The following is a 16,881-nucleotide window of genomic DNA, read 5'->3' as shown; positions in this document are numbered from 1 at the left end:
GGGAGGGAAGAAGATTGGAGCTGAAGAAATGAGGGGGAGAGAACAAGAGAAAAATAGAGGCCAAAAGAGAAGGGGGTGAGGAGGGATAGATACGGGGGAAGACCAGAGGGCCGGTGGAGAAGGTGATGTGTTTTCTTGAGGGAGCCCCTCTTGGCAAAGCTTGCTGGCACATGAGGCTGGCACAGGACACGGGTGTTGCCAAAGCCTGTGTGTGTGTGTGTAAGTGTGTGTAAGTGTGTGTGTGTGTGTGTGTGTGTGTGTGCGCGCGCGCCCAGGGCTCTCACTTCTGTCACATCTGCACAGAAGGCTTGCATCTCTATCTCCCTGCTTCTCTGTCGGCCTCTCTCATATTTTTGTTCACCCCTTTGCTTTCACCCTATTTCTTCTCTCCGCCAGGCGTGTTCCTACACACACACACTTTGATCCACAACAAAATCCCCATCTTGGCCCCTCACAATCAGATGTACACATAAACCCGCACCACCTAATGTATAGTGACACTGGTGTATCCTTGTGGACTGTTGCTGCCAGTAAGATGTGAGGCCAGGAGCATAACATAGTTTGTAATTACTCGAGCATCAGTATTGATTAGAGCAGCACTGAGTTATTGTCTAATTCAGTTTGGTATAGCATTCATAGCGTCTACATCTTTTTTTCAATATCTGCACAAGATGGAGTGTGTTTTCCTGCCTCAGCTTTGTGTCCTCTATAATTACATTCGTTTTGAGCAATGTGCCCTTTATGCACAAAGTTGGGAAGTAGGAGCACAGAGTTTGGGCAGGTGGATGGACAGGGATTAAGTCTGCTTCTCTGTGCTTCTATATTGACTGTAACTATAATCTAGAAGCCATATGCAAAAGAATGACAATCAGCAATGAGCAAGATAATGTTTATCTATGTTTTGGAGCAATGTTCTCTTAAGCCATGTTCACACAATGCAATTTTCCACCCAATTTGGCAATCGGCAACAACTTAAAAGACGTTATTTCAGAGGCTCACCATCAACTTGTCATAGACGCGTAGCCGACTGCGATCAGATTTCAACCTGCTGGAAATCTAGACAGAGTCATCGATAACTCTAGCCAACTCCAGCCAATCAGGGCTCTTTATACACTGCACATGTCTGTAATTGGAGAAATCAAGTAATAACCACATCTGTGAGGGACAGGGTAACACAAACTCAGTGCAGCTCATATTAACTGCATCAGGCTCAGAATATCTGTTGGGTTCGGTTTGGCTTGCTTAGTTTTCTTTAGTGCTCAAACAGAAAAGTTTGACCCATGCCGTCGTGTCAACTCGGCTTTAAAATGCAAACTTTGTCTTGACATTGTTGTTAAATAAATAATTTGTAAGTAATTCACTTATTTCCCTTATTGCTGTAATTTCCTGTTGGTTGAGGCTGCAGTTACATGTACAGTGCATTAATGTACAAACATTTGTCTAACATATGTACAATAATTCAGTAATAATGAAAATATGGTCATAATAATCATGTTATTCTGGATTAATTTATTTTAAAAAAACATCAAAAGACTATTCATGTTTTAAAAAAAATAATTTGATGTGCTTTCAGAGAAACAGGAACAGAATTATCTAAATAGTCGGTGGAGAAAGTTGTAACCTTTATGTTTTGATTCGTTACAATTAAGACATGCATTAAACCTTTTGAAACTAACTTATTTCTTATCTGGTTCAGCACAAAGGATACAACTACTTCAGCTACTTGTGATGTGGCAATTATCTCAAAGTAGCATCAGAGACAATTACTTCTTTGAAAATTTAAGAATAGGACAGTCCTTGTGCTCATTTCTCAGCCTCCCAGTGCTCTGTAGTTAATTAACAAGGTCATTAAGCCCGGGTGAATGAGTGCTACGCTGCCATGCTAGATGTGTTTTACACACCATGTTTAATAAGCCTGCGTCCTCACCATCAAGAGTATCGGCACCCCTCAAATGACTTTCCAATAATGACAAGCAGCTCCCCAGAGGTGCTGTTTCTGTGTGAGTGTGTGTGTGCGTCCTTCTGAAGTGGCTAAACGGCTGGTACCTGGTAGCCTGATTGAAAAAAATTGCCTCAGTCAATAAAGTGCATGCTTGCGTGGTATTCACACACACTTTGGATTGCTGCCAAAGGGGAGCACATCGCAAGAGTTCCTCAAGTCATTATCCTTATCCACGAGCCTTGTGTGTGTATGTTAAAGTAAGTGTGAGTGTGTGTGTGTGTGTGTGTGTTTTTGCCACCCATGGAGTGTACTGACATGCTCCCTTGATTCCTGCAGACCACCGGGGCAGAGAGGAACCACCTGTCTGTCCAGAAACCAGTGCACACATGCTCACAAACACACACTTTGGCCAACATTACCATATCCATATTTACCCATGGTCAATGCATTCCACCACCGGCTGCTTAATGGGATACGGGATAGGTGACACGCACACACACAAGCTTCCTTGAGGTCTGAAAATATCCTTTCATATCTCTCCTACTGGTCCAAAAGTACATTCATAAATGCCATTTTGTGCCCCCTAATAAGTCAAAGGCGATGGTGCTTATGTGTGTTAGCCACAGTAGGAAACGCTCCTGTACCAAGCAATTACTGTGGCTGCGGAAACAAGAGCGCTCTGTGGGGAAAAGCCAATTAGTCCGCTGTGGCAGCAGGTAGCAAGCTGGCTCCATTCATTATGATCCCTCATAACACCATGCTAATGTAATAGCACAGTGTTCGAGCTGGTGACAGACAGCAGAGGGCTTTAGTGATAATAACAGGATCAATAGTTAGGCTGCTATGGGAAGACAGTTTTGTATTCATACAGGCGTGTGGCGTCAAGGATTTAATCAAAAACGCTAATGAAATGTGTGCATATCTGTGTGGGTGTAATGAGCCCATGTTGTTGGATGTGGATATTTGTTCAATGCAGCAGCGTGCGCGTTTGTATGTGTGTGCGTGTGATCAATCCATAGTGATAATATTCAGTTAACTAATAAAGCTTCAGGCAATAAATGTAATATCAATATCTGAAACCGATCTGCTCTGGTGCATAACCTAACCTGATGATTTCCAGATAATGTGATGTGAAGACATAACCCAGGAGTCTCTAGCTGGAGACACACACACACAAACACCCACAAACACACACAGAAAGAGTGTGTTATAGGCTGACATTACCCTTCTGCTCTCTGCATGGTCCAAATAATTGGTCTATTGTGATTTGCTAAAAGAAGCTGAGGAAGAAGAGGTGGACGACTTTGAGAACACATTGGAGGAAGATGAGTATGAACAAAAGAGAGAGACCAGAAAGAAAAGAAGACAGAAAAAGGTTCAGCATCTAAACTCTATGACTGTTCACATCATCCATTATACTTCTAGCTCACTTAGAGGAAAAATGAAGCGAAGCGAAAGTTCAGTCAGGAAGACTATCTTCTTGTACATGCCTCCTAACGTTGGACTAACACGTATGCATAGCATGCATCAACCGAAACGCTGCTCATTCACTTTAATTGTCATTTAGACTCATTACATCGATCACCTGGTGACCCACCTCCACCCCTGAACCACCTCAACTCTAGATAACCGGTCATCTCCTTTCAACCATCAAATCAGAAGCCTTCATGAGTCTTCCCAGCTACGTGCCCCAATTCCTCCTCATCACCACCACCAGTGTCCATAGGCTCCATGGGGAAGTCTCCTTCAGATCCCAAGCTCGTAACTTTAATTTCATTCTAATTTAATCATTCTCATTTGTTTCTCTTCCCCGATTCAAATAAATAAATGATAAATGTGGGTGTTCACAAACCAGACAAGGATTGGATCAACTGGTGGGGTGTCAGTGCAGGGTAGAAAATTTGAATCAAATCATGTCACCATGTGTCCTTCATTTCCCAGATAGGACCATAACGAATATTTTAAATGTACATGCACTGCACAGCATCTACAACATGACCATTGAAAAGTCATAATAGCGAGGACAAAACTATTATTCTGGACAATAGCAGGAAAAATCAACAATCGCAAGGTCAAGCTATATCAACTATCTGCACAAACACAAATTCCACACAAACACATACAGGTAGTGGTGCAGGCTTTCTTGCCTCCAATCTGACATTCTGTAAGCTCCACACAACCAGATTCTCTCTCTCTCTCTCTCTCTCTCCTTCTCTCGCTCCCCCCCCACCCCCTCCCTCAGCACTCACTCTCTGTCTTTCTCTCTTTCGTCACTGCTCGGCATTGAACGGAGTCGGTAATGGCTTGGCTTCAAGTGTGAGTGTGTGAAAATGTGAGCGAAAGAGAAAAAAAAAAGAAAAAAAAGAGGTGTTTGAGCAAGAGGGAGGGTGAGAGAAATGATCTGCCAGAGAAGTGGATAGGTAGAGGAGGAAGAGAAAGTGGGGAAGGTAGTATGTCTGTGTCACAGGGAGTGTAAGTGAGGGGAGGAAGACACATGTGGTTCTGTTGCTATGTGTGTGTGTGTGTGCGTGTGTGTGTGTGTGAGAGAGAGAGACCATGTGTGAGTTATGTTTGCAGTTATCTGCATGCGAGGAGGAGCAGGAGTGAGATAAAATGAGCCAGCATGAGTTTGTGAGTTTGTGTGTGTGTGTGTGTGTGTGTGTGTGTGTGTGTGTGTGTGTGTGTGTGTGTGTGTGTGTGTGTGTGTGTGTGTGTGTGTGTGTGTGTGTGTGTGTGTGTGTGTGTGTGTGTGTGTGTGTGTGTGTGTGTGTGTGTGTGTGTGTAGTCGTGCTCGTCAGGAAGCTGTGGTGTCCATGGCTCTCCAATGTTTACAGACAGGAAATGTTTGTCCAGGCAAGAGGGAAGGAACCTTGCCGCCCTGCATGGCAAACACTGGGAGAGTGAACACTCACACACACAACCACACACAGAGACATAAACAGAAGCACACACACTTGCAGCAGTGTAAAAAGAGGAACCTGATGGGAATTCCAGTCTTTGTGAGTGAGGCTGGGTATATGCTATTGGGGAAGTGGGAGTGACTGGGCTGGGCCCTAACTGTTCTTCACTTCCCTCCATGTTGGCTGCCAACACAAACTCCAGCAGATAGAAAGTCAATACACTGACCCCCTCTGAACCTGTGAGAGTGCGGCAGCGGTCTGCCAGGCCTGTCCACGCCAATACACACCACCTGATTGTACATCTGCACCACTAACTGCATTCCCTTAGTTCATATTTCTGCTGCTGCCAGTGCCGTTTAATTGATTATCTGCCTGTTTGTCGGTGTTACTCAGTGTGCTGTGAGAGGCAGGGGTTGTACCAGCGGAAGAGTTTCAAAGCTCTTTCGGGATTCTGATCTGCAGTGCTGCATTTCATATTAAACTGGATTAATTCATACTTCCACTCCACTGGAGTTTAAATTCCATGATTTAATTATTAAACCACTACATGTGTCATCTATAATTAAGAGTTGCTTTGCAGAGTTTCAACTTTAAAGTTTGTAGACAGCACAAAAATTATTTCTATACATTAAGATCTAGCAGAGTATTACGATTATTTGGTCTGCTGTGGTGAGAACAGTATCAGTTAATCTCTTAGTCTGTCTTTCATAGTATGAAAATCATAATTCATCAAACTAGAACCTTTTCAAAAGGGAAAAAATACTCAACAATTAGTTAAACATTTTCTCATAATGCATAACATATACTTCTATTGCCATGCTGCACCATGTACACTATACAATAAGGTTGATACAATTGCTCATTATAAACATAATGCTCATAAATCATTACATCAATAATAGAAATAATGTGTGCTATTCTTTTCCATATATAACACTGAAAAGGGCCATTCTGCTTAATAAATACTACTGGTTCGGCTGTTTTTACCTGAGCAAATGATCTGAATTCTTCTTCCACCACCGTTCATGGTGAAACAAATGTTCTCCAGTATAAATAATAAATTACAGAGCAGCTTCTCTTTCCTTACGAAAAAAAGCACTTTTCTCCTCGTTTGACTTCAAAATAAGAAACTTTGCAAGTGAGCTTTTGATTGATTGTGTAAAGGAGTTGCACCATGAAGGTTGGTTGCAGAGATAGCATTTGTGAGATTTATTTGAGCAACTCTTGCCAAATTTGTGTTACCCAGATAAACAATGCTCCTTTCTGGCTGTCCTGCCTCATTTGCTTGTGATGTTTCTGAGTGTGTATGTGTGTGTTGATGTGTGTGGGCGTGTAAATTAAGGCTAACGCTGGAGGCGATGTGCGTGTGCGTGTACCACTCTCTGTTACCCACAGACACATTTTTACTTAGGAATGATCCAAACAGGATGAAATGAAAGTGTCTTTTTACAAGCAGACTCTCACGACATATATACGTGCACACTCATTGTTAGGGAGTTATGCAGGAAACAGTGAGCCACAGCTTCAAGAGCAAACAAGGACACACACAAGGGAAAGTAAATCTTGCCTGTCTCTCAAAAACTAACCTGCAAAAATAACAACAGCATGAACATGAACCAGAAATAAAAGGCAAAAGACATAGTTTACTTACTGGCTGGCGAAGGGGTGCTGTACCCACTGAGGGACAGTCCTGGCAGGGCTGGAGGCGATAGGCTACCCAACATGTGGGGAAAGAAGTAGGAGTAGGTGGGCATAGGGAAGCCGTTGAGGTGGGGGCCCGGCAGCGGGTTGCCCTTCCCAGCCATGATGGCTCAGTCCACCCCCAGTCACAAACAGACTTCACTGAAAAACCACCTTAACAAGACCTAATAGCACCAAAGAGGAGTCAGTGTGGATTCCTGTACAGATTTAATCCCCCATAGGGAGGCGGCATGAGTAGATATTCCAAAAGACTTGTCAGATGAAGTTTGTAAAAATCCCCTTATGGTTTGGAAACTGGTCCTTAAAATGGCTGTTGAAGATGTCAAAAATCCTGCCGGTTTAGTGACTGTGTGTGTTCAGGCTTGAGTGACTCAGGACACAAAGATAAAAAGAGACCCGGGGTAGAGGTATAAAAGGGGACTGTAGAGAGTTTTATCCTTCCTTTCTCTGGTATTGTGAAACAAACTGAAAGGCCTTATTTGCGAGAGGCATTGGGGAGGCTGGGAAGTAACACGGCCATTCCTTATCTTCAAGATGAAGGAGCAGAAAGAGACAGGAGGCAAGTTGAGTCAAGAACAGGTGACTTTGATGACTGCAGTGAGGCGGGGTGATAGTGGTGATAAGGGCGCTAGTGGTTGCGATGGTTCCACGGGAGCGTAGGTTTACTCTTCCACTGCAGAGTGCTCGGGAATGCGCAGATCACATGATGCCAAAACAAAGCTCTTCTCTTTGGACGGGCTTCCTCTTTGCAGTTGCACAGCCTCTGCCTATGGAAAAACACAGAGGGAGAGAGAAAGAGAGAGATCACTTGGTGCTGCAGTGACAAGGTAAAGAGATCATTTGCCTTCGTACTTAAGCACTTGAGCAAAGCAGCGCTTGTCTTTTGATGCTAATTAATGGTAATGTCTCATCAGAAATGTTACAAAAACACCCCATCCGCCTTAATTATCTAATGAAGTGTTAAAACTGTGAGGAGAGCAGCGGGCGTGTGATGTCTCAGCGCCGCTTTGTGTGCTCATACGTGCGCTCATTAAGGGTAACAGAGTACAAATACTGTGGGAGACGAGCCAAAACATAAATGAAGGGAGCAACACAAAAGAAAACTTTGCTAATTATACCAGTTGCAGGAGCCAGAGGTGAGACCCAAAGCGCCGTTCTGGGACCACTAGAGATTTCTGCTGCGGAGTTTACTTCCAAATTAGGACCAAGACATGTACAAACAGACCTGGAATCATCAGAGAAAGCATGAGCTCACACAAGGGCACTGACAAACACCCTGAGAGCACAATTATCATAAAGCCCATCACAAGCACCGCAACATAAGCAGTAGTAAGAGAAGAGCTATGTCTCCGAACAGCTTGTCATAACATGAGCATTACTTATATTTTACTGTAATGACCCTTTTATGAGTCAGTGGATGCAATGCACAGCAGTAAAACTAAGAAGCATTTCATCACACACACACACTGAATAAGCAGGGGGAATGTGTCTTTGCACAAGCAGTATTTCTGCTCAGGAATGTGCTACTCTAACATGAATCACACCAGGACATCATGGATGAACTCCTGCAAAGAGTGAGGGGTCAAGTCAGATACGTTTGTGTGCCTGTTCCCACTTGTATGATGTACATAAAGCATCAGGGTATGACAGGGGAGTGGGGAGCGCTGGTGGCAGCATTGTGCAGATGGGTGACAAATGAAAGGAAAAAAAGCATAATTCATCTATGCCTCTGAAAGCCTCTGAAACTCTACTGGAGAGATGAACACCGTTCTTACAAAATATATTGCATAATTTGGTGCATTAATAATGTGGTGGGGTCCAAAAAGTCCAAAAAACAATAAAAGTCATGAAATAAATGTTGAGAAACAATTCAATAGTTACCAAGAGGAATAACTTTCTCAAGGCATCATTGTTTGTGGTTACTTCGAAATTTTAACTCAACACGTGGTTCTTCGATTGTGTCAATAAACCAGGCAATCTTCATTTTTTTATAAAAAAAAATAACATCTTAATAAATTATTAAATATAAAGTCAGAATAAAATGCAACACTATCACAGTGACATAAATATTGTCTGTCAATATTGCAAAAACACAAAACAATTTCAAATTTAGAGATGATTCTAACAGGGCAGTGGTTGGCACTGTCATCTCATAGAAAGGAAGTTCTTGGTTAAGATCCTTTAGAATCTTGGGAGTGGGTTTCTGAGTATCATCATGTATATAAAATGAATGGATGGCTAATAAAATCAATTTCCGTGTGTGATTTCAAAATGAGCATTTTCAGGCACACTCAATCATTTTAAATGACATTAAAGCAATATTAACAAAAACTGTAAATTTGAACAAACCTAATGCATCCTAAAAAATAATTTCGAACAAGTTTATCATCATTCTAACACTTATTTGTCACTGAACACCAGTTTCACTGGAGCATTTGATGTGTTATAAAACATTTAGAAACTATAAATGAAACCGTGTTATCTCTAAACAAACAATGTTGGAGTCTTTGTCTAGGCAGCGGCCCAGGTTCATCATAACCATCTTTGATTACAGGGACATTCTTTGGGTGTAACTGTCTGAAAGCTGATTCCTTATGGGCTCAGTGCAAGACCTGACCATGTGTGTGCATGTGTGTAACTATACACCTGCACATAAGAGAAATGAGTAATTACTTATGGGAACGAGACACCAAACTGCAGTAGAGTTGTGAGTTTGTGCATGTTTGAGTGTGTATACTGCAGGTAGTGGATGTGGAGTCCCGATATGTCCCTTAATCAGATGGAGAGCAGATTTTATTGGCTTGGCTTTCTATTACACGCCTTGTTTTTATTGATTGTTGCCCTGTCGTCACCCTGTCACGGTGAGCTGGTGTGTGTGGTGATCAGGACTGAGAGCTGTATGAGTTTGTATTAGTGCAAAAGCTTTACTAGCGTTTTTAAAGCCCACGGGAGTTGGGTATAGTTTTATTTGCTTTTAAAGCCCTTCTCTCTCTCTCTCTCTCTCTCTCTCTCTCTCTCTCTCTCTCTCTCTCTCTCTCTCTCTCTCTCTCTCTCTCTCTCTCTCTCTCCTGAACAGCCCCCCATTAAACCAGAAGAGAGTTAAGAGTTGAAGAGAATATATAAGAATAATATTTCTGGTTCTATAATACAGAGTAATACACAACCATTAGCATTATGAATTTAAGCCTGGATACACTCCACATTGTACACTTTCACGATCATGTAAAATGCATTAGCATTGTCAAAAATATAAAGTGAAGTGATGTAAAACCATATAAAATGTATTTTAATGCACCAGCCAGAGGCTACAGATGGTGAACTGGGTCTTTTAATGAGGAACTATACCACTCACTGGGACACCAAGAGGACTGACTGGCTGGAAATGGGCCACTTCCTTCATCATTATCATTACAGCATCTAGTGCGGGCACCATGAGAGGCTACTCTGAATGATAAGCAGCATCACACATTACCATGCACTTACACTAGCAGTAACTTTGTTGTGGTGCCTTCATAACTGATTCTTTTTACTGGTGTCAGAGTGCATAGATAGAGAAGGATATTGTTGCAGCTTCTCATATATTTTCTGAGGGATAGGTGCAGATAGGTGCAGTTCCAAAAAGTTCCAACTCACATTTTTATTTAAATTTAGGGTGTTTTCAAACCTGAAAGTAGGGACCAAGGTCAGAAACAAGGTTGACATCATTGTTACATTGTGTACAATTGACTATGTTAATATCTATCTTTTGCACCATATCATGACCTGAGATTTGTAAAACATAGAAATGTTGTGAAAAAAAAATAAATGCTGTTGAAGTATGTTGCATCTTCTGAATTTTTACTTTGTTTAATTTATTATATATAGGCCTATACATTGCAACTGTGGACCCATTTTATTATTTTATTACCTTTAAACCTTTGTAAATATTGATGAATTCCACAAAAAAAACCCAAATAGAAGTATATTTATGAGTTTAAATTGAATCTGTTGCATCAGAGATTTTCATGAATGAGGCCCAGTGTCCACAGCTGGGAAAAGACAAACATTTTCTGATGCATGATGTAAACAATGTCTGAGTGGTACAGCTGAAGCATTTCAAACACGCCATACAAACAGAAGTCCTTTTTGCACATGCACAGAGGAACGCACAGAGGAACACACACACACACACACACACACACACACACACACACACACACACACACACACACACACACACACACACACACACACACACACACACACACACACACACACACACACACACACACACACACACACACACACGACAGAGGCTGGACAGCAGCAGAACATAACTGAGCACCTGTATAATCCCTTTACCAGCAGTAACGACAAACCACACACGCACTCACATCGGAGGCACAAAGATCAGACACACGCCACTTTATGAGGAATCAAGGCACAACTGGGGGGGTCAGTATAATCTGCTGTGAAAATCGCACACGCAACACCAAAGCTGGGTAAAGCTGCTGACATGCACTTCACATCCTCCTTCCTGTCAACGCACACAAACCAATCACAATTCTCACAAACAGCTGGATGTTCTGATCCTGCATTGGACAGGGTCCGCGGAAATCCTGGCACACGACATGCAACATGTCATATCACACATACACACACGCACTTTACGTTTGTACATACGCGTGTTTCTATGTGCATAAATATAAAGCATATGCACAGACATGCACAGACACACAGACACACAGACACACGAACAGACATCTAATATTTTCTATCTTTCATCGTGCACACATCTCTTTTCTCCTGTTGTCCTTCACCCACACTAACACATGCAGAAGCACACACCCACACATACAACTGCATTCACGCAAACACACTAATCTCTCATCACTTCCTCTGACAGGGCGCACTCGAATCTCAGCAGCAGGTGCCTCCCACTGTATGATGTATGTGTTCTATATGGTGCGGCTGACACACAAGGTCGTTGATATGGAGAAGAAGAAACGGGAGCAGTTGTGTGTATAATGACGTGCAGCTGCTGGTCTCTCTTGGAGTATAGATGTTCTTGAGTGCTGTCGAGGCCGACATGATACATCTCATATGAACATGCATGAGTACAAACACTGAAGATGGTAAGACATGCATGAATGTTCACTTTCTGAGCGCCTGTGTTACATATACGTCTAAAAAATTAACTCGTGCTCTTGCTTGATGCACACACTGTAGTCTAAAAACAGACATGATGGAGTACGGGAGTCTGAGATGACGAGGTAATGCAATAGCGGAGCCTATAGAAGTGCACTGCAGGGACCCTGGGGCCTGGAATGGATCCATTAATGTACATCTTTTCAAAGAGTTCCTAACAATTCCTCTACAGCCTTTACTTATATAGCTATATTTGTCCCCTTTACCATATACAGCTAGCCTATATCTGCCAAATTAATTTCAACATACTCAAGAGCAAACAGGCAAGGTGCTGTACAGAGGGCACCTCCTGAGGGAATGTATATGATCACTTACAGCAGGAGGAAAAAATAAACAAACAATCTGGGTCACTTGGTCTTAACTCTGTGTTTGGCATGTAACGGGCCGAGAGAAGGGAGAGTCAGAGGTCGCTGGGCACGAGAGACTGTAATTGATTGTGACAGCAAACGCTGAATTAATAATCGGGAAAAGCAGCAAATGGCAGCATGAGGTCGCGGTGGATGGGCAGATAACGCGGCGAACACAGCCACAGGGGACGGGAGATACAACGCGTGGCATACACAAGACGCTCCAGCGTGCACGTAAATGGACAAGGCGTGCATGTTTGGATGTGCACACAGTTCAAAAAGCACAAACGCACACATGTCCACAGATACACGCAGTTCAACTCACACACATATGCACACATGTTCACAGGTGCGCGCACATACTATCCAAGTTTCAGAGAGGTCAGTGGCAGGAAGTTTAACACACACCACTTGTTCTCAATAGCTTGAAAAAAGCACAGCGCAATGCATGACATAAAAACAACACACACACACACACACACTATGAAAACATGCACACACCAACATTTATAATGTATATCTCTCCTATATAATCAATTATCTCTGACATGGGTGCTGCCAGTGCTACATATCACCGATGTGTGCAGCTGGTGGTCCATGGCAGCAGCACTTCACCTCAGTGCTAATGAGTTAAAACTAGTCACATGGTGATGTCAATGCTACACAAAGCATGACTGTAGAGTCCGTTAGCAGCTGATAAGAGAAGCTTAGCTGCTTAAACAATACAGTCAGTGTTTGTTTTTTACGGATATGTTATTGCTCTGTAACAGCATTATTCGATGTTATGTGTAAACCAAGGCAGTACAGTGAAATGATTCTCACTCCTTTATTGTCTAGTAAATAACAAATATCAAAGAACTATAAACACAACATCAAATCAAGTGCTACTATGTTGTATATGATATTTTATGATACTTTATGAATAACGTTGCTTTCCTGAACCTGTCATTTGATTATGGTCAATGTGTCGCACCTGCAATAGACAGTATTTCACCATTTAACATGATGACTTAAGACCTTCACTGTAATGTCCTGAGCAGAAAACCCACATGGATTTGTACAAAGATCTCTCCACAGGTAAGACCACAGGTTGCTGGCCCGCAGTGGTTTGTCAGTCTTTAACAGCACAGAGTGAGCTCTGACTCTGGCTCTGTCTGGATTTGCAGTGGTACACATAATGGAAGTCGCTGAAGCACGATGCACTAAAATTTTTATGAGCAAAGCAGCGTGGGTGGACATATACTGTACCTCTGAATTGAGACGGCACATGGCAAGAGTATGAGCATGTGTGCACGCTTCAGTGTGTGAATACTGCACATCTGAGAGCAAGTGTGTGTGTGTGTGTGTGTAGTTTTATGTGCGGTGATATACGTGTGTGTGTAGTTTTATGTGCCGTGATGTAGATGTGTGAGACACACAAGTTTGTATGCTGTGTATCAACAAGTGTCTAAGCTAATGGGGGGGGGGGTGCAGCCACGCATGTAGCGTGTGTCCAAGTCATATCCTGGACCACATGTGCATATCATCTATGTGCCCTGGGGGAGAGACTTACAGAACACTGCATTTACTGTAAATTACTAGTTCAGATTGGGTAGGTTTTCAGGAGTTTCCCTAGATTAAATGGTATGTAGTTGTCCTGGTGTATCAGCAGACTCATGTGTCCAACATGTATCGACAATGTCTTGGGTTCAGCTAACCAATCACACACTCGTAGCTGTCAACAGTTCTACTGATTGGTCTGTCAGAAATGATTCTCACATGATCTTGCCAATGTCGGACAATCCAGCTGCCTCGCAAGGTAACCTTGCAACTACGTGAGCCAACAATACTTCCACTTCGATGCTCCTTCCACCTGCGTTGCTTCGAGATGGTCAGAATCCTCATGAGTCGAGGCATTGCGGGTGAGAGAGCCGGAGGTGGGAGCTACTTCTCGATGACAGCCAGACAGTGTGGTGCTAGAGGGCTAAAGGGTGCTAAGTGCACATCCAGGGAGGTGAGAATCCTCAGCCGTTTTGCCAAGGCCCCCTATGGGGTGAGTCCACTTGTCAGCAAAGGCTAGGTGACATTTCTGCCTCACCTCAGAAAGGTCAGCCTTTAATGATCTCAAATGCCAACAAGCACTGCACCTGCAAAAAATAAACCCAGGGATGAGTGGTGTATGTGTGTCAGGGTAAGATGGTAGCCTTCTTCCTTCACACAAAATGAGCGCTGCTGTGGCTGTCGGTGCAGAACTGGACCATCTGCCCACCTGCATGCATGCGTGTAGTCCCATAAACACACACACGCACACACAGCAAACCCCTGACAGATGCACACCCACACTTTAGCTAACCGTGTCCACCAAAGTAAGTCTGCCAACCCACCAATTAAATAAAGAGTATCAAATGAAGAGTGTTAAATCCCAGGAACACCAGCAGCTTCTAGGAACATCCATGTACAAATAGGCTGCCTACAGCATAGGTTGACAGTTTATAGACCTATACATAGACAAGGAGCATGAGCCAGTGCTGCTAAATATGGGTCAGCTGCAGAATGTGAACCACAGCTGAGATTACTTTATTTATCAGTAATGGGGGTATAGGGGTGTTCTTGCAAAATTCTCCGTGAAGCAAGACAGTTTATTTCCGGTGAGAATGCCGTTGCTGAAAAAAACTGCAGGCGTATCTGGCAGAGCAGGACATGCTGCATTTGCTTTCGAGCTACTCACTGTAGCTATTCAGTTTGGTCAATATTTGCAGGGGGCTATGGTAACAGATAAGCTCCCACACCCGCATAAACACACTGCGCTGTATGCTTAACGCTCAGCCCCACACACACACAAAAATCAACACTCTGCCCAGAAAGTCCCACTCGTGCTCAAAGGAGGTCGTGGAGACAAAGGGCCATAGATCATCGGTGTGGACGGCGTGTGGCGAGCTCCTTGCATCCAGGTTTTCCGGCATTTTCCCCTCGTTCTGAGAAAACATGGAGGGCCAGTCCCTATTGTTTACACAGCTGGCTCCATGGAAAGGATTGCTTAATATGAAATATGAAGAGAGTGGAGAGGTGAGAGCAAGAGAGCTGGAAAGAAAAAAAGGAAGGGAGCCAAGAGAGAGGGGTGGGGTGGGAGGAGATAAAAGGGCCAACGCAGAGAGGGAGTTAAAGGCTGAACATGCTCTGCATTGGGCGACATTGGAAGTAAGCAATAAAGATATACAGTAACTCTTTTACAACAAAATTTGTAGGTATAAGCAGGTTTTCTAAACATGGGTAAACCCACTAAATAAAGGTGGTTGACTCAATTCCCGTTGTCAGTAAAGTTTGCCTTTCTGTTTGTTTTTCCCTTGGTGAGTCATGTTTGATGTCATAAACTCGCCAGAAACTGAGAAGCTCTCTCACCTCACCGTCTTGCCAGTGTTGCATCTTGCACAATACAAAGAAAAAAGGTGTAAAAAACAATAAGTAAACAAACTTTCATGGCTATTTACGTCATAACGCACCTTGAACTTCAAGCTGCGTTATGACGTAGCCCCAAAAAAAGGTGCAGCGTCAGTTTCTAGATTTCCAAAATAAAGATGAAGAAGAAGGAGTAATTTGCGGTCGGAGCCAGAGCTGATAAAAACCTTTCTACTGCAGAATCGTTTGACCCGGGAGTGAATGCTGTTTGTATCCATTCCCATTCCAGAGAAAAGCCAGATGTTCATGGGTGTTGGTGGGTTTTTTGACCAGTGGAAAGGGGGCTATAGAGTAAGAGAAGCATGCTGGGAGAGAAGGTGGTAAAAACTCTAAAGGAAACAACGCAGTGAGCAAGAAGGAAATAACATGGTAACACTAAATGTGGGTGGAAGAGAAGAGGCAAACTAAATGAGAAGTAAAGTGACAGCAAACCGAACACAGAGCAGAAAGCCCTGAGGTTTCCTGGTGGTAAAGGAGTCATGCCTCCTGCGGTCTGGGGTCTGTAGTGCATGTTATTCATTCCCCAACAGACACACACCGCTTCTGCTCCTTCCACCAGCCCTCTGGTGCTGTCCTGACGATCCCTCGCTTCCTTAGGTCTTTCACTTGCCCACTTTAATAATTTATCTGACAAAACCTCAGGCTATAAAGTTTCTTTGATGCGTTACTTGGACTTGTTTTAAAAAACAGTCGTGGTGGGCTCATGTGTTTTTTCACAAAGGCAGCAAGAAAGCCCAGGGATGAGGATTTACAGTATCACAAGGACAAGACTTGTGTTCTCTTTAAAGGGAAGCGGCCCGACCATCATTAGACGAGCACCACACAAGCATCACTCTATATTTCATTCATTTTCCCAATATTACTGTGAAAACAGCCTGTGCACGACCTGTGTGTGCTATTGTTATTATCCTTGCTATGAACATCTCTAATTTGTTTAACAACGTGGGGCTGCAACTTATAATTAATTTGCAGATGATTTTTTTGATAATCATTGTCTGTAAATAGTCAAAATGTCCATTACAATTTCCTGAAGGCCAATTTTGCCCAAATTCTCCTGGAGCCAAGTTCCAACTGGTGCAGGATCAATCAAAATAAGATAATAAGAAAGCGGATGCCAGTGTGTCTTTAAAATAAGTACAATCTAAAGGTTTAACGTCCTTCAACATCATATTTACAATAACTAACACAGTTAAGATTTAGGAGAGGTCATGGTACAGCAACGACTTGTGCTTTCAAACAGGAAACGAAGAGCCGTCTCCCGACTTTAAGTTCCATGTTATTTCGATCCATCCACCCCCATGTCTTCTGAACACAGACTTCCTTGTTTGCAGCCATCATAATAACTAGCTGCTGGAGGTCACCTAACAAT

The 16,881-nt window shown here is 43.0% G+C and overlaps 1 protein-coding gene across 7 annotated transcripts in view; it reads right to left on the bottom strand.

Annotated features, from left to right (window-relative positions):
* Window positions 1–16,881, bottom strand: part of raraa (retinoic acid receptor, alpha a) — a 145,391-nt gene that overhangs the window by 73,363 nt on the left and 55,147 nt on the right. For all 7 annotated transcript variants that reach the window (XM_034571609.1, XM_034571605.1, XM_034571607.1 and 4 more), the window contains one exon: window positions 6,494–7,310. In XM_034571609.1, the coding sequence (XP_034427500.1) occupies window positions 6,494–6,647 (154 nt within the window). In that variant the 5' untranslated portion in view covers window positions 6,648–7,310. The remainder of the gene's footprint in view (window positions 1–6,493; window positions 7,311–16,881) is intronic.

This window comes from Hippoglossus hippoglossus, chromosome 19 (assembly GCF_009819705.1).
Source record: "Hippoglossus hippoglossus isolate fHipHip1 chromosome 19, fHipHip1.pri, whole genome shotgun sequence".
Taxonomy (NCBI): Eukaryota; Metazoa; Chordata; class Actinopteri; order Pleuronectiformes; family Pleuronectidae; genus Hippoglossus; species Hippoglossus hippoglossus.
This window is presented reverse-complemented; position numbering and strand designations above follow the sequence as displayed.